Source organism: Malus domestica, chromosome 04 (genome assembly GCF_042453785.1).
Source record: "Malus domestica chromosome 04, GDT2T_hap1".
Classification (NCBI taxonomy): domain Eukaryota; kingdom Viridiplantae; phylum Streptophyta; class Magnoliopsida; order Rosales; family Rosaceae; genus Malus; species Malus domestica.
The window spans coordinates 29,291,343-29,314,237 of record NC_091664.1 but is presented as its reverse complement, the minus strand read 5'-3'; the positions used below and the strand labels follow the sequence as shown (position 1 = coordinate 29,314,237).

Genomic DNA, 22,895 nt, shown 5'->3' with positions numbered 1-22,895 from the left:
TCAATGCAAAAATTGTTATAATTTTAAATTATAAAAATCTAACGTCATGGTAACAACACCGTCATATATTGTACATGAACCGATTTTATTGTTGTTGTTACAGTATCATTATGGCATAAAATTGTTGTTGTTATGGCTTGTTGTTGTGGCTTCACTAAATTGACCCCGGTCATGGACACACAATCCGTGCTCGGGTAGAATTTCTGGACAACCAAAGGTGTATTTAAGTATGTTTAGAAAAAAACTTAAATGTGTTTCTCATTGTAGAAGTACTTTCTCAAAAAGTACACATGCTAGGTTGTTTTTAGGAATCTTAAAGCACTTTAAAATATTTCAAAATGTTTATAACAAAAATAGTTCTAGTAGGAGTGCTTGCTACAAAAATAAATCACAAACAAACTCGAAAATATATAACTAGCGATCATATCTATGAATCCTTGTGTGGGTTCGATCCTACTCATTTTCTTTTTCTTTAACAGCTAAACTATCTAATCCACTAATGCTATGTTGTACAAAAAAAGCATCTTTCAGACTATACATGCTTAGTTTTGAAAATATATATCAATACGCATTCACCAAAACTGGAAAAACTACTACCTGAAAAAAGAAGATTTATAGCTACTTTTGAATCAGAAATCAGAGTTTTACTCCTCTTGTAAAGATAAAAACAAATTTAAAAATAAAAATAAAATCAGAACCTAATCCTAGCTAAGAGAGGAAAATCTAGATCCCAATAAAACAATTAAAAAATCAGAATCGTAATCCTAGCTAAGAGAGGAAAATCTAGATCCCAATAAAACTTCCTAGCCGCGTCCAAAGAAAGAATCACAGTCGGTTTCCAACTTTTCCTCATCCACGACTCCACATGGTATATATATATATACCCTTTAGGTTAATTGGCTGGGTCTAATATTGTTCAGTACGCACTACTTCCGATCGAATGGAAGTGTATCACGAGACATGTCAGAGCTTCACTTACGATGCCAAGCCCCTTGCCACACAAGTTCAGGACAGCTCCGATCGCCCTGAAAACCCTAGGGTTAGTCTTGAGATCGACTTATCACTCTTCGTAAACAAGAAGTACTACGTCAATATCTCTGAAGAATCCGAAGACGACGAAGCTGAAAGTATTCCAATAGTCCAAGACAAAGAACTGAAAGAATTACCTTCTAAAAGCCTAAGGATCACAGTTCATGACGTGCGGTACTTAGACGATCATAATGCCTACAAAGAAAATAAGGATGGTATATCCGGCATGCTTAAAGAACATGAAATAATCAAGGGTGAGTCCCTGCGCAATCTAGTGGTGGAAAGGATTCTGAACCAGGGTCGTAGGATTGGCAAGTCGGATTCAAACAAGGGTCCCAAAAAACTGCGGTTGAGGGTCGACATGAAAAGAGACCATATCTGGGACATGTGCGAAATGTGTTCGGATGAACGAGTCATTGCAAGGGACGCACAGCTTCAGAAGACGCTAAAGAGGGCTAGAGTGGTGGCTGATGACCATGACAATGAGGAGGACGAGGACGAGGACGAGGATGGTGATGAAGTTAGAGAAAGAAAAAAAAGACGCATAGTGCATGAAGGCGAGGTTTGTTGCGTTTGCACGGAAGAGTTTGCTGCTGGATCAAAAGATGTGAAATACCTGCCTTGCTCGCATGTGTTTCATGGCAAATGCATAGGAGCATGGCTGAGAGAGAGAAAAGATAGCTGCCCTGTTTGCCGCTACTGCGTTGAGTTGCCTAATATTGAACACGGATCACGAGACAAAATTGAGAAGCCTATGTGCACTACTGATTTCAAAGATAGTTAAGGGTTTACGTGATGATGGTGATGCATACATGAATGGGTTATTATTGTTAATTTTTGAGTTTCTGTACAGATCTACAAACTTATTATTAACAACTTTGAATCATAAATTTGAAGCTTTTTTTTTTCTGAAATTTTTTTGAATGATTTTGATTCAAGAATTTTTTTGCTAAAATCATTTTAATTAAGAGTAATGTTAGGGAGACTAAATTTGCAAACTAAATGATGTGTTACCAATAGAAATAAGCACGTTTATCAATGTTTAAGTAATAAATCAATCATTAATTTTCATATCTTTTAGTTTTCAAAACTTTATCTCCAGATTTAGTCCCTATAACATTACCCTTTTATTGAAGCTTCATGTAAAGCAGAGGGGGACGATATATATACATAATCCAATCATCATCAGACCCTCTCCTAGCTAAAATAATGGGAACCTATCCCAACGAAACTTCCTTGCCGCCTATAGAAAGAATCAAAGTCGCGCGGTTTCAATCCTTTCCCAAGTCCATTTGTGTTAGAAACCGATATATGATCATTTTAGTGCACTTAGATTCTGTCTAGGTCAAGTATTGATCATTATTATTGCTGTATATACCGCTTTACATTCTCTTTGCCACAGAAGATAGATTGCTCGGAATGGAAGTCTATCACCAGATTGCTCGGAACTTCACTTGTGACGCCAAGCCCCTTCCAACAGAAGTACTAGTCAAAGACCATCCTGATTATCGTGATGAAAATAGACTAAAAATCGACTTCACACATACGGAAAACATGAAATACGTACATGTCAATCTCTCTGAAGAAGAAGAAACCGCAAGTATCCCATCGCCCAAGGCAAACATGTTAAAAGACGAACAAGCGAATTTTATGATTTGCGCTTGTGGTCAAGCGATGGTGCCATAAAAAACAAGTACGACGTCAATCTCTCCGAATGAGAAGACGAAGAACGCGAGAGAACCGCAAGAATACTAACACAAACAATTCCTGATTTGCAGGAGTTAGACGATGCTGCCATCAAGCTTGTAATCACTTACAAACTCTACAATACATAAGAAAATCTTCGAGGATAAAAGGTTCAGTGTAGATCTAGTGGTGAGAAAGATTGTAGACGAGGTTAATAAGCTTCGCAACTTGGATTCAAACAAGGATCCGAAAGTACTGCGCTTGAAGGTCGACATTGAAAGACACTATTTCTTGGACGTGTGCAAATGGTGCACGGATGAAGCAAATGCGCTGTTCAAGAAGACGCTAAAGAGGGCTAGAGTAATTACTGGTGATCACGACGATGACTTTGAATTACAAATTGCAGGTATTTCTTTTATCGAAATTAATTAATGGAAAAAAAAGTCTCATAAGAAATGATAATTAGTTATATGATAATCTTACCAAATGATTCAATCTGTCCATCAATTGGCAGCTCCAAGTCTACAGTAGAAATCTTGTACACACAAATATATGAATGAATATCTGATGATTGAGTTTGGTGTTTCTTGAGATGAAGAGACCTCTTTTACATTCAGCCATACCGTGGTTAACACTGATCTTAAGCTTGCGCACAAAGTTTTCATATATCAGAAGTCGGACAGACTTTTCGCTCTATGCATCGAATCATGCTCAAGCCATTTCCGTGATTCTCTCCATAACTGGGTTTCGATTCCCAACTTCTTCAACTCCAGAAGACCACGCTCAACTGTAAAAACCGGAAGAACCCGCCATATCAGATTTAAGCAGACTTCATATATCATGCGTAGCACTAAATCAGTAGCTAGTTATATGAAGACGGAAGAAATAGATAAACTAAGCTAGATTGTTAATTATTAGAGAAGACAGGGAGATGAGTACCATCAACTGCATCCTGTGAGGTGGCAGGTGACTTGGAGTTGTGATTGATCCAGAATTGCAAGCGTTCATCTGCTATATCTGGTTCCACTTCATGGTTTTTAGCTCTTCTCCAGAAATATGCAAGCCAAGCCTACAACAACATCGTCTCAAAATTCATACATATTTTTTTTATTCTATCGGTCTAATTCTAATCTAATATTAAAGATTGGGGATTCGAAGTAGTGGTGAAGCTAACTACTCTTGCCAACTTAGCTAAGCCCAAATTTGCAAAGCGGCATGAGTATTTGCATTTGGAAATGTAAGAAGAATGCAAAAGGGGAAACACAATACCTGCTTGAAAAGTATATCTTCAGACTCCTCTTTGCTGAGTACTGAAAACAATCAACACACATATATCAAAACTGAAAATTAAAAGAAAATTTATGTTGAAAATGTGCCAACTTTGAATCATTTAATAATACTCTGCTGCTGTTTGTTATTCAACCAGTTTGAATCAAAGATATCAGAAACATGATCCATAGCTAAGATGAGAACGTCTATATCCAAATAAACTTCCGTGCCTAATAACTACATTCATATTTTTTTTTTTTGGGGGGGGGGGGGGGGGCTTGCTTCTAAATATGGTTGTGGTCTATCACCAGACAGATAAGAACTTCACTTTTGACGTCAGGCCCCTTGCCAAACAAGTATTAGACCAAGAAAACCAAGATCACGGAGACAAACAGTGGCACGAGTACACTCCCACTAGGGCATCGCGTGTCAATGATACAAATATCATGTGAAGAAAAACTTATATATAATGTTGTATTAATGGCACGAGAGTCTAGCATTGTAGCATGGTCCTTCTTTGGAACACGATAGGGTTGAACTTGCAATCAATGTCACGCAAGGGACGCGTTGCTCAAGGTGATGCTGAGGAGGGTTAGAGTTGCGACCGATGATCATGGTGATGGTGTTGAGGAGGAGGAGAAGGAGGATATGAGGAGGGTCGAGAAAGAAAACGAAGATGTGTAGTGCGTGAAAGTGAGGTTTGCTGTGTTTGTATGAAATTTTTTATATAGGGTTAAGGGAAGCACATTTGCTATGGTCAAAGTGGTTACGCTCACTTCTGCAATAACCTCGTTAAATTTTATTATTGTTTATTTTTAAGTTTATGTTTAGCTTTATTGGTTATATCTTTGAATTACAAATTGTATGTAAGTATTTCTTATATCGAAATTATTTAGCAGGAAAAAAACCTACAAACTTATATTTTTATGAAAATCTTACCAAATGCTTCGAACTGTCCATCAATTGGTAGCTTCAAATCTACATATAGAAAAGAACTTGTCAGGAAACTATCATGATTTCTCTGTTGATTTGATTATAATGGATTGCTCAACTGAAAATAGAAAATCCCTTCACCTATAACACCAGTTTTCATTGAACTAGGGCGTCGATGTTGAGCCATTGCAACTGCCACTGCCTCCTCTACCTTCGAGACAATGACACGAAAAACTGGTCATTGCAAGCAATCAATACTTCAAAAAATAGCAATGCAGATCAAGAGATCAATCACAAAGACAAGTTTTATTGTTTCAATAAACGGACTTGCTAATTATAAAAGAAACAGATAATGTTTGTAAGATCATAAGGATTGGGGGAGCACCTTCAACGAAGCAAGTTCGCGCAGACCCTTCTCCACCAAGAGCATACTCTCAATGTTTCTCTCGCCTGAGAGTTCATTCAAATCTCGTGGACTATCTTCTCTTTCATCTAGATCGTTGTTGTCTTAACAGACCGAAATTAACGGAAGACATGAGTAATGCGGATCACTAGAGGTTTAGTTTTAAAGATACTGAGAGAAGCCAAAGATAAACGTACAAGACAACCAATAAAGATGGAAGCACTCAAACTTACCTATCTCCTCTTTCGCTTTTTGTCCGGCTGCTAATACAGCTTCAGCTGGACGAGGAGCAAGCGATGACCAGAATTCATATCTTGATGCCGCTATTTCAGCATGAATACCTGCCAAAATACCCTTTGGTCATTCAGTAATCACTCCTGAACCGTTCATTTGCATTCTCCGGACATCTCAGAGACCTTCAGTTGAACAATACAAACTCTTCAACAGAATAGTCTCTGTAGGTGACTAGGCAATAGAGGATTTGCATTTCCATGTTTCGGAAACCTTTCGATAGATAGGAAGTTCTATTTTGGCGACTTAATTACCATGCTCAACGCATAAGCTCCAGTACCGAGCTAGCCAAGATCTCTTCAAGACCACCTCTTCCTAAGAATAAAAAAAAAAACTGAAAATCATGTAAAAAAGGTACAAAAAAAAGAACTGACAATAAAAAAACTGAGCACAAACCATCTCTTCACGACTCAGTATCATTCGTTGAGTCATAATCCGAAGTGATCTCAGTTCGTACTCTGCTTCATCATTTCTACCACCATGACCACTGCCACCTTGAGTCTGTGCAGCCTCTCTCAAAGCAGCCTGTGATAAATTGTGTTCAAACTCATGGTAAACATTTGCTCAATCAAATCGAATTAGACCACAACGACATGCACTACGACATGCACAAACACGAATGACAGCGCAAAGTGTGTATGTGCATGTATATGAAGTTTAGTACTGTCCAGAAGATATGTTGAAACACGGCACATACCTCCCTTTGCTGCAGTGCTGCCTCCTTTCTGAAAAGAAACATATCGACGTAAAAGTTAGCATTCTCAAAAATAATAATCAATCTGAATTGGAATGCAGGTATATGCATGAAAAGTTTGAAGCTTGCCTGCTTAGAAGACGGGCTTCCAACGTTACACCTTCGCCAAGATTAGCAACCTAAAGATAACACACAGACAATGAAATAGCATCAGATTGGGCAGCACATCACCATAAACATGCTCATGCTGCAAATCAACTGTATTTACACCATGAAACAAGCAAAAAAAGTACAAACCAATAAACTTGATACTTAATAAGTACATTGCACTTGATTGTTCTTTGAAAAATTTAAAGCATTACCTGCTGCTCGAGCTGTCGAGCCCTTGCTTCTGTTTCGTCGCACCTCTCTTCTGCAAGTCGAAGCTGGGGAAGCACATATCAAAATGGAGTGGCAGAAAGAAATATATGATAACTGTATCATATGTATTACCAATGTTACATTAGAACCATTGACTGTTTAGTTCATTGGCATCACCTTTTCAAGTAGATTTTCATTTTCTTCTTGGAGCATATCAAGCTGCAATGAAATTCACACCTCATTAGTTGATTTTCCACTACATAATATTTCGTTTTCGATTATATAGTCTTCGCCTATGAGCTTAAAATTTAATGGGAAAAGGCTTTGTTGTTGTTGTTGTTGTACTTTAAAAATTGTTTCAAACAAGTATCAAACTGAGAGAAGACAATATACCTCGTCTTCTAGAGCAGAAGAACGCTGCGCCCGATTTTCTCTCATGTTAAAAGTCCCTAAATCCAAAGACATCCTGTTCGGCCAGTGCTAGAAACGTTTATTAGATATAACACATGTTTGTGTACAGGAATCGAAATAAACCACTTTAAAGAACAAAAGAGAGATTATTTCAGCACTCCCTTTTCCTCGACCTACATTCCTCTCTTTTCTTCTAGCCATTGATTAATAAACCAAAACAGAGTTAACGAACAGAAACAACGATAAGAGTGCAGAAGGAAAAAATGTGGGTACGGAAATCATCTCCCCTAATTTATATCAAAGCACCACGGAAATCAAAACATGAAAGTATTGATGATGACACAGGAATTAGTAAATATTTAAGAGCTTGGCACCTTTTATCTCTCCGATTATCAGCTGAAGCATCTGTTCCAACGGGTGTAGAGGGCGGCCTAAGTGAAATAGGTGCTGGCTCTCTCCGATTATCAGCTGGAGGATCTGCAGAAGTGGGTGGCCTAAGTGATATAGGTACAGTAGCCGGCACCATGTGGACTGGCTTGGTTCCTAACTGTGGACGTGCAGCAGCTAAAGAACGAGCAGAGGTAGGTTGTTCGACAGCACTGGTAGGCTGAGATGGCCGAGCAGAGTTCAAGCCTGGTATAGAACGAGCAGAGGTAGGTTGTTCAACAGCAGGGGTCGGCTGAGATGATCGAGCAGAGTTCATGCCCGATATAGAACGAGCAGAGGTAGGTTGTTCGACAGCATTAGTTGGCTGAGATGATCGAGCAGAGTTCATGCCCGATATAGAACGAGCAGAGGTAGGTAATTCGTTGGAGTTCGAAGTCTGAGATGGCCTAGTAGCTACTGAAGAGCGAAGAGAATGTGGCTGTTCTACAACAGAGTTAATGGGTTTCGTGTTGATGGATTTGTATGGTCGGCTTGCTGGTAGTGAATGAGCTGATGACGGTTGCTCTGCGTACTGATATGGTCGACTAGCTGGCGTCGAATGGGTAGAAGGTGGTTGTTCCATGGAGTTAAGAGACGGTGATGATCGTCCGCGTGTAGATGTAGATTGTTCTTGAGCAGCACGAATTGACTAATACCAGCATAACATTTAGGTATCAATGCAAAGTAAGCACATATTATGTTCATAAAGATATCATGTCACATTCAAATATGAATCATTAAGACTTTATGTTGTTAGACTATGAATCGGAACCATTGAATCCACTAATTTAGCATCCACATTAACCATAATTCGATTACCATTGGAGAGCGTGGGCGCATTGATCTTCCGCCTGCAAGTCCGAGGCTGCCTGTGCCGCTTGACAAGCCAAGATCATAAGAAAGATCGTCGTCCTCCTCATCATCGTCATCAGTTTGTTTGTGAGCCATCACATGTGCAAGCCTTTGCGCTGCGGCTTTCGTGTGCTGCGCTTTCTTCGCACCCACTATTCCAACCGACCCCGACCTCCCATGGTGGTGCATTGGTGACATCATTGGCGAAGCTGGTTGCCCCGGGGTTCCGCCACTACTATTGCTCTTCTGCCTGACATACACCGGCCTCATCCGATCCATAGCTTAACTGCCTCCACTGCCATCAAAATTTGATGAACACCAAGAGAAATTACCAATGCAATTGCATACATCAACACCAACAAAAAAATGAAGAAAAAACTGAATTCTTCAGCAGAAAGAAACCTGCTTTATGAATCTTTGAAGGAAAATGCAGCTCTATTGCTTCCAATTTCGTGACTTAACGGAACGCCATTACTTGCAAAGCAAGAAATTAAACTGGGATCGTTTCGGTTTTTCGACAAAATTCAATGATTTCACATTAGGGCCATCACCAAATTTAGAAAAGCCAGAGTTCCAAATTAAGGTCTCACAAATTTTTGTTTCAAACGTTCAAAAGTTGAAAACTTGGCCTTCAAATTGTAGAGCTTTTTTATCAACAGAATCAAAATCTTGAAGCTTTTACGAATTGTGGAGTGGGAAGCCGAAGGGACACGATCCGAAGTTTGAGGCGCCGAGGGAAAAAGAATTAATGGAGCTTTTGGCGTTCGTTGGGACACGTTTGGTTTGAATCAGTTGGTGCTAAATATTGAAATAATTTTGTTTTAAATATGACTAGGATTTTGATTAAAACAAAATAAAACTCTTTGCCGCCTCATGTTTTTGGCACTACGTTTAATAATATTGTCACTGTTTTTGGCACTAGGTTTAATAATATTGTCACGTAAATTGAAGTTAAATGTGATAGAGATTTTGTGAAAGTCCTACTTTCACAGAATCTCCTTAACATTTCTCATATTAACAAATTAACAGTATATGAGCGTAACCATGTAGGTTAAAATAAGGGAACTTTAACGAAAAGCTTCCGGTAAACGAAAAACCATATTTTTACATTAAAAAGTTAATCCTGGTACTATTCGCTTTACCCTTTATTTTGTCCTTATCGTTAAAACTCAAAGTTTTCAAACTCTTTTTATTAGTTTTCCTTTAAAATAAATGTGTCCTCTTTGTGTTCCTCCATTTGAGTGGATTAAAGTAGAATATTATTGCGTCAAATTGTTTATTTAGACATTGTTATTATATGTGTAAATAAAATTTATTAGTACTTCAACCTTTTTTTTAGTTATAGTTGATTTGAATAGTTTTCTTCGAGTTAATATTCGACCCAGTTAGTTTGATATTTGAAAAAAAAAATCTCAATATTTGAGGACGTTCTAAATTTAAAATTCAATTTCTTATTTTATACAAACAAATATTTAAGGATAGAAAGTCAAAATATTGAGTACATGAGTAAATGTTGTTAGCCAATTAAGTTATAAATATGAGTAATGTTATTAGTACCATATTTTAATACCATTTTAGGTGATATTTGATGTGGACAACCATATCATTTGAATTAATCAGATTTTTAAATTTAGTTCATTATTTAATAAACTAATAATTAAGAAAAAACTAATTAATTAAATGATAATTGTGGTATACGATGAGTCTTTCTCTTTCATTTCCTTAAGTTTTGCAAATTTTTCAAATAATGTGGTTGTTCATATCAGATGCCAACTAAAGTGGTATAGAAATGTGATGTAAAAACATGATATAAATATCATTAATCTATAAATATTTTTCCCTCGATGAGTGAATGTTATCAACTAACTATATATTTATTTGAGAGTTTTTGTATTTTTGTTTACCGATAAAAGAAATTGGAAAAACAATCAAAAGCACAAAGCCTACCCGCCAAACACAGCCTTAACCTCCAGTCATCGCTTCTTTAAACATCCCCAAATCTCTAAAATATAGGGTTAGGGTTTTCGATTTCAACCCCCAAATCGCCATCGCTCTCAAAGATCACTCAAATTAGGGCTAATTGTTCCCCCCCCCCCCCCCCCCATTAAAAAATGCGAGCTCTCCAAGAAGCTCCCTCGCAATCCGGACTCCCAATTCCACTCACCCAGGCCCCAAATTCAACCCTAGGTGACGGCGTTTCAGGATCCCGATTCTACAGCTGGCTCGGCGAGTGCCATGGGTTCTTCCACAATGTGGCTCTGATCGTGCCCTCCCTTCTCTTCGTCCTGTACTTGGCGTTTCAATCGAAAAAAAGTTTCTCGAAGCTCTCCCATGGCCGCTCTTATATCATGATTGCGTACTACGGGTGCCTCTGGCTTGTTAGCTTGCTCAACCTTGCTTGGTGCTGTTTTCAGGTTCGTATATTTTCCCCCTTTGGAAGTTTGCAGCTTTTTCTTTGTTCTTCGTTTAGAACTTGAATCTTTTAGCTGAATGGTAGCATTGTTGTGGGTAAATTTTAGGGCTTTCGGTTATTAGTTTTGGTGGAATCTTGTTACTTAGTAGTATGGTTGTTATTTGGAGCTCATCTCGGACTATTTATGTAGGAAGCACTTCTGCCAGAAGTGCTTTTGATATAAACAAGTCAAAAGGTTTATTAAAAATCCAAGGGCTTCCGGGAAATGCACTTGGAATCCTGAACAACCACCTACCAAGCGCTTCTCTAGGAAGAGCTCATACGACCCTGAAGCCACTTTTAAGTTTTTCTGTCAAGCTTAGTTACAAGCACTTTTGGTTGTGAGAAAACACTTTTCGCCCTTCTAGTTCTAGAAGCAGTCCCAGAAAGGCCCCTGGTTTGCTGGCTGTATTTGATGTGGTGAATGCTGGTTATTCTAGTTTTGTGTATTAGGATTTGTAGTTCATGTCTAAATTCTCCTTTCGAGGCATTTCTTGATAATTTTGCTAAGATGGGGTTAAATTGTCACTTCTTTTGTTCAGGCATGGGAGTGCAGTCCTGGAAAACAACTAACATGGAATGTCTTATCTTTGTTCACAACCTCCGGGATGCTATTTTTGGAAATAAGCTTGCTGGCATTTTTGCTTCAAGGGAATTATGCAAGTGGGAGGGAAGCTTTGACACAGACTTTTGTCATCTCAGGGATCCTTGTTGTTTTGGATATACTTCTCAAGGTATCGCTTGTTCTTTTTCTCGAAATGGATTTTCACCCTTATGACCTATGTATGCTTGTTAGTTACTTAAAGAATATACAAATGGAAACATATGCTAATTATTTTAAGCTTCTCATATTGTTCTCTAATGACTTTTTGTTGGAAATGCACATTGGTGCATCATTGTGGTACATAATGGACTTACAATTGTACTCTGTTCTGTTCCAGGCAATTTATCTATTTGGATTTGGCATTCCATTGTTCATTGACAATAATGACCATGCACATCGAACGAAGTGGGACTTGTGGGTTGTCCACAGGCTAGTGATTACTGCAATTTACGGCTTTATATTGTTCATGTACCATTCCAAGTGGAGAGAGAGGTTACCGGGTAAGTTCATCGGCTATTAATAAAATCTGATGTATACATCAATTTCGTAGCTATTTAGTTAAATGTGATGTCTCTTTTCTTGTTCTGCAGCAAGACCTGCATTCTACAAGTATACCGCTATCATGTTTACGTTAAACGTACTATCACTGTTTGCTTGCTTGCTTACTGGAAATGGGGCTGGATTTGGATTCTGGTATGCGTGTAAATTGGTCATTGATCTGAAGTTTCTATTTTGCCAATATTTTAATTCAAATATTAAAGAGTTTCTTTAAGTAATTTTCAATTTTTTTGTTTGCAGGCTATATGGTGCTACTATTGTCTGTTATCACGCCTTTTATCTTCCGCTTTTGTATGTAACATTTCTGGCAGACTTCTTCCAGGTATTTGTAACTCTGTTTTTTTTATCGATAGTATTATTGTTGTTATATTGCTTTTCGTATTGGTAATTGATGTTTGGATGAAACAGGAGGAAGATTTACATTTGGAGAATGTGTACTATTCAGAGATGAAAGATGCTGGTTTCTTTGACGCTGATTGGGAGTGACACACTAACCTCCATATCGAAGATGGTCATGGTTCTCCGGGAATTCTAGAACGTAATCACAAGAGGATCCGATTATCACACTTGCTGTATATAGAAGTCAATATGTTACTGGATACCAAAATACTTCAATGTATTGTGTCCTTTAGGTGTTTGTATGATGCCATTGTATCGTGTTGCTTTTTCCAGTCACAAAATAATGAAAGTTGTCTTTCTGAGATTCTTAGTGCTTATGCAATCACTGCCTGAGTTTAAATTTGAAATGGTCAACTTGATCAAGTGCTGTTTGCACCAGTTAAAATCAGAATGAGCCTGAACTCCTTCATTAACGGCATGATTATTGGAAATTAGTGCTTTTAAATTAACTGAAAGCCCTTGGAGTGTGTTTTGGAAGAATCATTTTCTGTGTAATTCTTTTAGGAAGCACTTGAAGCGCTTTCAGAGGAGCAAATGTAATCCATTTCTGGGATATCATTGATTGTACAATTTGCATATCTATGATTTTAATGCATGATTACTTATACGTTTGCCCTAGCTAGTTGCTAGATTTTTTAAACAAAGGGTATTTGGGATTTCCATTGGTTTCAAAGATTCCAAAGGATTGGTAGGATGGGTGGATGGATTTATCCTTCTCATCGTACAAGGACCTAATGTATGCTTCAATGGCGAACTGAGGTTTTTTTGGCGTCCCTTTTCTAGCTTCCAAATGCTTGAGCAAGTTCTGGTTAAAGATAGCCGCGTTCTGCGTGGTTGTGACGTTGTGTTCTCCTCCGGCAGTTGGCCATCCGATCTCACCGATCACTATAGGAACTTCGGACACCCCCACCCGCTCCATTGCACGGTAAAATGCATCCACCATGGCATCCAACAAGTTGTAATATTTCACGTTGAACGTGTCCGTAAGAACTGGTTTTTTCGATTTAAACAGCGCAAAATCCAAGTGCATCGAAAGACGGTTGTGTACATATCCCCAGTAAGGATACACACTGACCATGAGAGGTGCTCCTTGGTTTCTCAAAAACCGGAGAATATCCGAAATGTCGTTGTTGGCTTTTTGTATGAAGGTCGCCCTTGAAGGTGGACAAGGAGTATTCATGGTCTTATCGTAATCAAATAATGTGGTCACCTTGACACGCCCTAAAAACTTCTTGTCCAGCACTCGTCGAACGGCTTTCATGACCCGCAGGACATCGGCGCTGTTGTCCTGGACAGCTTTATCGCCAACAACAATGTAATTGATGTCTACCTCATTCAAGTAAGGATCCACATAGTTCGAGAGCCACCATCTCACAACCGAGTCTTGGGATTTTAAGTGCTCGTTTGGAAACATTACAGCTACGGAGGTTTCTGGTTTGAGGGTTCTTAAACTTCTCATCACAGAGTTGTTGAAAGCAAAGACCATGGTTCTTGGAATTTTATATTTGTGTAAGAGCTCGGCCGTTCTATCTGCAGGAGGAAGGTTGGTTCCTTTTAATGGAAAGCAAACACCTACCGGACTTTTACTCCGAGTATCTGCCTCAGCGGCGGTGGCAGCAGCGCACACAACAAGCACTACTGCCCAAACAAATGAGCTCCCCATCGTGATTCTCAATTCACAATTCGCAAAGCAAAGCCTTGGCCTGCAGGTATAGTTTACGTACATACACAACATGCATGCATGCATTAGGGGAATAATAATTCAACTAAGTAATTAGTTGCAAGAAAATAATAAATTGAAGCTAGGGTTTGGAAGGAAGGAAGAACGTCCGAACCCAGGTGAAGGAAGCTCATGCAGTTCATTCAATTTCAGGTGCTTCCAGGGTAAGAAATCTTCCACCGGAACAGTTTTGTCAGCACATAACAACAGACACGCTCGGCAACCAAACACCAAAACACGTCCAAATCCAAATCTGAAAAAAGCGGGAAAATCCGATTCAATTGCTTCGCCTCCCCCAATCTCCCGGAAAGCTCAGGCCGTCAGTGTAGAAGGGTAGTGTGCAGAGGAAAGCTCAGGCCGTCAGTCGCAGATCCAAACCCCGCACGATAGCCGAAAGGCAACCAGAACCCGAACCAATTTCGTCGGCGAACGCAGTCTTTCTCGGCGCTCTAGCTCCCGGCGTTAACGGTCCGACATGGACGACGCTGAGATTTGCGTTTGTGATGCTGGGTGTGTGCCTTGCTTTGATGCTGGGTTTGGCATTCTCTTCCAGTGATCACTACTCAGTCTTGGAACTCAGTAAGGTGCCTTGTACCTGTTCGATAAATTGCCCCAGACAATCTGAAAGCTCTCTTTGGTACTAGTACGCCTTAGCTGGATCTGGCTCTGGTTGCTCGGCTGAGGTGCCTTGAACCTGCTCGACGAATTGCTCCAGAGAATCTGCGTTCAACCTTGCTTTATGGTGTTGACAAATCAAAACTGAATTATCATGGGCACAAATATCGTTTGTCCATGGGGTTTTCTTGCAGAGACGGTTATGCCAACAACTAATATGCCCCCCGCTCAACCAATTCTGAAGGCAAGGACTTTTGCTTCTGTGGTTTCCATCCCAATTGAAGACGTCCATCTCAGCCAACTTCCAACTCCGGTTGTGCGTGGGGACAAAACATATGTCAAAATTAGCGAGGATCTATACCAAGAACAGTTGAAGTTGTTTTAAAATAATCTCCTGGGGCATTTGCTCCTAAAAAAGGGTTCTACGCCAATGAAGACCGGTGCTCTAAAATCTTGTTTAGAAGATGCATGGCGTCCTACTGCACCATGGAACCTGGTTCCTATTGGTAAAGGTTATTTTGATATCCATTTCAATAAGGAAGATGATATGCGACGGGCATGGGGTGGCGGTACGTGTACTCTCGCAACTGGTTTATTCAGGTTATCAAAATGGACGCCAGATTTTAAACCAGGTGATGTTCTCCCTCAAACTCATGCTCAGGTATGGATTAAAATTTTTGGTTTGACTCAGGAATATTGGCATCCTAGACACTTGATGGAAATTGCGAGAGGGGTAGGCACTCCCTTGCAACTAGATTCAGCTACAAGGGAAAGGCAATATGGTTATTATGCACGTATATTAGTTGATGTCAATCTTGCAGATGATTTACCTACATCTCTTATGGTTGAAAGAGAAAGTCATGGCTTCCCGGTTGGGGTGGTTTATGAAAATTTACCGCCCAAATGTAGTCACTGTGGTTTGATAGGGCACTTGGCTAATAGTTGCAGACAACTTAAACAGATGTCGAGAGGTCGTTCCCGTAGCCGGACACGTATGGGTGGTAACATGGGGGAAAACAAAACCGGAGATCACTATCGCAGTCAACTGCACATGGAATATCGCCCCAAAATAGATACAACAATACCAATTAATGTATTTTGTGGGTCACATGCTACTGAACCTCTTCAACAGGTTGATCAATTGTTGCCTGCAGGTATTGAGGCAGTGGATGATGATAATGATGAGCCCATTCTTCAGTCTCCTCTTGGAATAACGCCAATTGTTTCTGGTAATGTCATACCAGAGACTGACACCGCTGATACGCACATAAACAAAGCTCTTGAACCGGTGGTTGATGAGGCCTTAGGGACCATTGCCCAAGCTGTGAATAATTCTGAATTCGAAGAACATGGTATTCAATCCCCTGGGATTTCTCATATTAGCAATTCTATGACCGGATCGCTGTCTCCAGATGGATCACATCATCAGAATGGTCTTTCTTATGGTCAGCACTTGGGCAACACCATTGTTCCAAATAATCTTGGCCCACATGATCTCCGTGACGACTCTAGCACTCCCTCTGGCTTTGATCAGGTCGCGACGGTCGCTCAGAATAGTCAGCATCTGGGCAACACCGATGCCCCAAATAATTTTGGCATGGGGACCCTCATGACAACCACAGCATTCCCCCTGGTTTTGAACATGTTGCGACATTAGTTAAGGATGTCATCGATATTGTCAATCACACTGAAGGCTGTGATATGGATGGTTTTACTCCTGTGTTATCTAACAGTCAAAAGAAAAAACAAAAACAGCTTGCCAATCTTAATCAACCCTCTAATAAACCATATCCGAGTAGGGTCCGAGGAATACCAGCTCGTTATAAATGAAGGTTCTCTTCTGGAATATCCGTGGCATTGGTAACGATGACTCTCGGACGCAGCTCTCTAACATCTGTCGGTTGCATCACCCGGATTTGGTTTGCATTGCGGAGCCCATGGTGACTTTTAATTCTATTTCTGCTGCTTATTGGGATTCTTTAAATTTATCTGCTCTTACTTTTAATTCTAGAGGAACTCTTGCTCTCAACCTTTGGTTACTAACATCTTCGGTTTGTGCAGACCCTTTAGTTATTTCTATATATGATCAACAGGTTACGGTTCGCTGTACTTTTGATCATATCCCAAGCCAGTTCACATTTGTTTATGCAAGCACTTCATATATCAAAAGAAGAGACTTGTGGGCTGACTTTATCTCTCTGCGCCCACAAACACAAGTTCCATGGATGGCTATTGGTGATTTCAACGCTATCCTGGGTGCCCACGAACAGATGGGAGAAGGCAGACCGTCCCAAGCTTCATGCGCTGAGTTTAGTAGCATGCCTGACACTTGTAATTTTACCCACTTGAACACATATGGGGCAGCCTTTACATGGTCTAATGGCTGGAGGTCTCGTGGTCGCACTGAAAGAAGGTTAGATCGCTCCTTGTGTGATATAAGTTGGTTTGACTCTTGGCCCCACTCTAACTGCATCGCGTTGCCAAAGGTAGTCTCAGATCATAACCCCCTTATCTTCTCTGGTTCTAGAGTTTTGAGCAGTGGTCATCGTCCTTTCCGTTTTCAATCAATGTGGGTTCAACATTCATCTTTTCGAGAAACTGTAACTCATTGTTGGAGAAATACAGTTGTCTATGGTTGTCCTATGTTTATCATTCTGCAAAAATTGAAAGCTCTAAAAACCTGCTTGCGCCAATGGAATTTTTCGGTTTTTGGTGATGTTCATAATAGAGTGGCTAATGCTCGGCATAATCTTTCTATGATTCAACAAAGAATTTCAACTGAGGGTATAAATAATGATCTTTTCGATGAGGAGATTGTTGCCCAGACTACAGTAATGGAGTCTCTTCAAATGCAGGAGGCTTTTTGGAAAGATAGAGCTCGTGTTAAGTGGTTAACTGAAGGGGATAGAAACTCTTCTTTCTTTCATGCCTATGCTCGTATTAAATCATCCAGCTCTCATATCAGTTGTATTCTTGATGGAAACAATCTTCTTACTGACCCGCTGGCAATTGAGAACCATATTGTTAATTTCTATCAGACTTTGTTCGGCTCTTCTTTCACTTCTTCAGGCATTAATGCGGTTTGTGAGGTCATCCAGCCGATGGTCACTGACTCTGAAAATGATCTCATATCTGCATTACCTACTAATGAGGAAATTAAGGAGACAGTTTTCTCATTAAGTGCTTCCAGTGCGCCAGGGCCAGATGGTTTTCCAGGTTTTTTCTATCATCACTGTTGGGATATTGTCAGCTTTGATGTTATTCAATTTGTGAACCAATTCTTTCAATCAAATTGGTTATACCCCAATGCCAATAGTAATTTCTTAGTTTTGATACCGAAGGTGGAAGACGCTATTTCCATGACTCATTTTAGACCTATTGCTTTGGCAAACTTTCTCTTTAAGATTATTTCCAAAATTTTGGCAGTTCGTCTTTCTCATGTTGTTCAACGCATTATTTCTCCACATCAAGCTGCTTTCATACCTGGCCGTCGTATCACAGATTGTATTGGCCTTGTTTCAAAATGTTTCAATGTGCTTGACAAAAAAACTCGTGGTGGCAATATGGGAGTCAAAGTTGATATAGCTAAGGCTTTTGATACTTTAGATTGGTCATTTCTATTGCGGGTGCTTACTAACTTTGGGTTCTCCACTTGTTTTATAGACTGGGTTTCTACCATCTTAAGATCTGCTAAATTGTCCATCCTAATCAATGGTTCCCCGCATGGTTTTTTCTCTTGTTCCCGAGGCGTGCGCCAAGAGGATCCTCTCTCTCCGTTACTTTTCTGTCTAGCTGAGGAGTCTCTATCAAGGGGCCTGAGTCGTCTTCAACTTGATGGGCTTACTAAGCCAACTTTTGCTCCAAGAGGTTGTATCTCTCCTTCTCACGTTCTCTATGCAGATGACTTATTCATTTTCTGTAGAAGTGATGGTGTCACCCTGCGTAATTTGCAAGGTTTCCTCGATAGATATAGTAGAGCCTCTGGTCAATTTATCAATAAGGAAAAAAGTACTTTCTACTTGGGCTCTACCTCAAGGCATCGCAAAGCTGTGGTTGAGAGTTACTTGGGTTTCAAAGAAGGCAAAGCACCTTTTGTCTACTTAGGAGTTCCAATCTTCTGTGGCAAGCCTAAAAGGAGTCATCTCCAAGCCTTGGCAGATAAAGCTAAAGCTAAGTTAACTGGTTGGAAGGGGAAACTTTTATCTATGGCAGGAAGAGTTCAACTCACTCAATCAGTTTTTCAAAGTATGCTCTTGCATAGCTTTCCTGTTTATAAGTGGCCTTCTTCCTTGCTAAGGTCTCTTTCACGATGTGCTCGCAATTTTATATGGTCTGGTGACGTAACCTCCAAGAAGTTTGTTACCGTTTCTTGGCGTCAGATATGTGCTCCGAAGAATGAAGGTAGTTTGGGTTTGCGTGATCTTAGCTCTCTTAACACTACAACTCTCTTAAAGCTTGGATGGCTTATTATTACTACTGATTCCCCTTGGAGTATTTATCTTCGGGAACGTTTCAAGCTTCACGGTCGCCTATATTCTTGTAGTTATAAGCGATCTTCTATATGGCCTGGTATTAAATCCATTCTTCATATCTTGTTTCAGAATTGTCGTTGGGTGATTGGAAATGGCTCTACTACTTCCCTTTGGGTTGATAAATGGCTGGATAAGCCTATTGTGGACGTCGTTGGTGCAACAGAGATTGCCCCTTCTTTATCTCGTACTAAGGTCTCAAATATTATTCGTATGGGAAAATGGGTTATTCCTTCTATTTTTTCTTCTACTTTCTCAGACCTAACTAATGAGATTTTAGAAATGCCTCTTCCAATCGATGAGGATAATGACGTTTTAATTTGGGAAGTTTCTACATCTGGCGTTTTTTCGTTTTCCGATGGCTATGAAATTGTTCGTCATCGATTTCCTGTCAAGAGTTGGGCTTCCATTATCTGGCGTCCTTTCATCCCACCTCGTTACTCTATTTTAGTTTGGAAGATTCTATTCAACAAGCTCTCAACGGAGGATCAACTTCAGCGCCGAGGCATCCCGCTGGCTCCAATTTGCCAACTATGTTACAAGAATTCTGAATCTATTGACCACTTATTTTCTAGCTGTGAATTTGCACAATGTGCTTGGCGTTGGCTAGCTACCCAATTTGGCACCATTATTCCACCTACGGGCTCCCTCTCTGATCTATGGCTTGATTTTCTGTCAAAGCGGTTTTCTCCACATCTTCGCAATGTCTGGCTCACTTCAGGGTTTTTCTTACTAATGGCTATTTGGAAGATGCGTAATAAAGTGAAGTTTGAAGGCAAACCTCCCTCCTTCTCACGTCTCTGCCGCTCCAACTCGGTCTGGATTAGGCAGGTTGGAGCTCTCACCCCTGGCCATGTACTAGACATTTTGGATAGGCAACTTTTAGTCTCTCTTGGAATATCGCCTAACTCCAGTAAAGCTCCTTCTATTGTCCCTGTTCTTTGGCACCCCCCTCATTTTTCTTGGGTCAAAGTGAATACTGATGGCCTTGCTAAAGGTAATCCGGGTCCTGCGGCATGTGGCGGGGTTTTTCGAGATTCTGCGGGTTATTTTCTTGGTGGTTTCTCCCTAAGCTTGGGCCATCGTACTTCTTTCTATGCAGAGCTCCATGCTGTCATCCTTGCTGTCGAATTGGCCCACGCGCGGGGCTGGCAAAATTTATGGCTTGAAAGCGACTCTTCTAGTGTAATATCATGTTTTGCTTCTGGATCTTTCTCTCCCCCTTGGTCGCTCCAGACACGCTGGAACAATTGTACTCTCCATTTGCAGAACATGGTTTTTCGTTGCTCTCATATTTTTCGAGAAGGGAATGCTGCTGCTGACAAATTAGCCAATTTAGGGCTTCTATCATCTTCACTTGTTTGGCATTCCACTCCCCCAATAGAGATCCTTCCTCATCTGCACTTAGATTTCTTGGGCATGCCAACCTACAGGTTTGTCTCCTCTTCTTGATGTGTGTTCTCCTTTCTTTTCCTAACCTTTTTGGTTTCCCGTTTGTTTTGCAGTTTGTCTTGCAGGTTATTACCTTTTAAGGTTTTTAGAGGGGTTTGGGCTTATGTCCGCCTAGTCTTTTCCTTGTATTTTCTTTTCCAAGAGGGGTACGGTCTATGTCCCCCCCTCTTTTTTCGGTATTTCCTTTCTCAAAAGGGGTAAGGTGCATGTCCCCCCCTTGTATTTCTTTTTTATTGTTCTATGAGGGGTTAGGTTTATGTCCCCCCCTGTCTAGGTGTAACTTATTTTTTCTTATCAATAAATTTCCCTCGTACCGCCGAGGTTCCCCAAAAAAAAAAAAAAAAAAAAATTGGAAGGAAGGAAATTAACATTATTACCTTGAGAGAGAAGAAACAGCGATGAAGAACGAATGTACGACGTCAGCAGAATGAAAGAAGCTATCACGTAATTCATATATATGCACATTTTGCTAAATAAATACTATTAGCAATTCCCGAAAACTGTTGTTATCCACACTTTTCTTTTACTGCTAGCTGCAAAATTAACCCAAAAAAAGAAAGTGAAAAAAAAGGGCAAAGCAACAAAAATTGGTTGATCGATAATAAAAATTACTGTTTACCGTATAATATATTATTGGTTGTCAATAAAAATTGGAATTAAATTAAATCCTCAATGAGATTCATTGATCTGGTGCACACAACACAACTCAGCATCACAGTATATGCCTCTTATAAATTTGGTTACTTTCTAGCTAGTTATTTCCTTTTGATCGGTTTGGTACTTTGGTTGCAAACAAATAGAAAATAAGCACCTGCTACTTAGTACTACGGTTTAGTGGTATTCCTCTTCATTTAAATGTGAGAGGTATTAGGTTCGAATCTCGTGGATGGCTAATTCGATACTAAATTAGGCTGCCCATTATGTGACTTAGGCGAAGTCCTCTCTCCCCTTAGTGTAAACTATATTGTTGTACTACAAAAAAATTAAAATAAGCACCTATGATGCACAGATACTTCTGTTTGGTTGTGTATCCCGTATCTAATACTTGATTAGATACGATACTTGTCCGATACTCTCGGATACTCGTCTGATACGTATCATGGTCTATGAACACGTCTTTGACTTGATGGATACGCGTATCCTACATTTAAGATATACGTATCCGGCTTTTAGAATACATTTACACTTTTAAAAAAGATAAGAAGATGAGAAAATTAATAGGAGACGTCTATATATAATTGAAAGTTGATGAATACAACGAGAGCTTCCCTTTAATTAAAACCATGAATACAATCTCACACTTTTTCTACTGTATATAAGCAGGATTAGATCTCCAACTTTTCTTCTTCAACAACTCAAATGTACTTGAATTTGAATGATGAATTATGTTTTAAAATGTATATTTTTATTGCTATATATTTTTATTTGTCGTATCCATAGCATATTGTATCTTAATTTTTAGAGATTTTCGTATCGTCGTGTCGTGTCGTATCATATTGTTGCATCCGTATCTGTATCCATGATTCATAGATAAGCACGTTAATCAACATTTAAAGTAATAATTCAATCATCAACAACTACATCATATAGTTTACAAAGATGGTTTGAATAGATGATCTCTCTAGCTTTACTCTTTCCTTTTTATCGGTTCGGTTATTAGTATAATGTCATATTGCTTTTTCTGGAGAATCATGTGTGCATTGATTTGTTGAACTATACGCTCTGTACGTAGCTACAAGGAATGGAGGATTGCAGATTGAAATGGCTTGGTTTCTGTTTTAGATTCATAGAAATGTTCCTAAGTTTGAAGTCGTATTCATCTGTAATGGGCGACCACGATTTAAACATCTAGATGGTGTATATCGTGTCATCTGTCTAATTTGAGTTGTCCATGTGCAACTCGCGTGCTAGACTTCTAGCTAAGGTGTGAGCTAGCAACGGCTATATTGCTCACACTCTCTTCGTGTTTGGCCTAACAGATAGGAAGAAATCCGCTGTAGATTATCAACCAAAACTCAAACTATACAGCCTCAAATACACTAACACGATTTATATGCTGTAATATAATTTCAGCGTTTATATTGATCTCCTTTCCCTATCCAATACATTCTCTATCTCGATATGTGCCTGCCTACACATCAGGTAAGCAACCATGAGTCAGGAAGGAAATTGGTTATTTATAAAAGTTGAGGAGATAATCATTAAAATTTAA

The 22,895-nt window shown here is 39.6% G+C and overlaps 3 protein-coding genes across 3 annotated transcripts; 1 reads left to right on the top strand and 2 right to left on the bottom strand.

The window, feature by feature from the left end:
• Positions 1-3,124: 3,124 nt before the first annotated feature.
• Positions 3,125-9,097, bottom strand: LOC103419545 (coiled-coil domain-containing protein SCD2-like). Its single transcript, XM_029098860.2, has 17 exons — positions 8,757-9,097; positions 8,322-8,649; positions 7,451-8,151; positions 7,059-7,131; positions 6,843-6,884; positions 6,668-6,730; positions 6,435-6,484; positions 6,309-6,336; positions 6,008-6,136; positions 5,866-5,926; positions 5,554-5,661; positions 5,303-5,424; positions 5,059-5,128; positions 4,924-4,962; positions 3,985-4,025; positions 3,655-3,784; positions 3,125-3,502 (listed from the first exon to the last, which is right to left on the bottom strand). The coding sequence occupies exons 2-17, from the start codon at positions 8,631-8,633 to the stop codon at positions 3,384-3,386; spliced, it is 2,088 nt and encodes a 695-aa protein (XP_028954693.2). The 5' UTR covers positions 8,634-8,649; positions 8,757-9,097; the 3' UTR covers positions 3,125-3,383.
• Positions 9,098-10,238: 1,141 nt separating this feature from the next.
• LOC103419486 (protein CANDIDATE G-PROTEIN COUPLED RECEPTOR 2-like) lies at positions 10,239-12,671 on the top strand. Its single transcript, XM_008357581.4, has 6 exons — positions 10,239-10,768; positions 11,349-11,540; positions 11,748-11,910; positions 12,001-12,103; positions 12,209-12,290; positions 12,377-12,671. Exons 1-6 carry the CDS (start codon positions 10,466-10,468, stop codon positions 12,452-12,454), a joined length of 921 nt encoding a protein of 306 aa, XP_008355803.3. The 5' UTR covers positions 10,239-10,465; the 3' UTR covers positions 12,455-12,671.
• A 315-nt stretch (positions 12,672-12,986) lies between these two features.
• LOC103419543 (glucan endo-1,3-beta-glucosidase, acidic-like) lies at positions 12,987-13,547 on the bottom strand. The gene has a single exon (XM_008357646.3). The coding sequence runs from the start codon at positions 13,545-13,547 to the stop codon at positions 12,987-12,989; it is 561 nt and encodes a 186-aa protein (XP_008355868.3).
• Between the last annotated feature and the right edge of the window lie 9,348 nt (positions 13,548-22,895).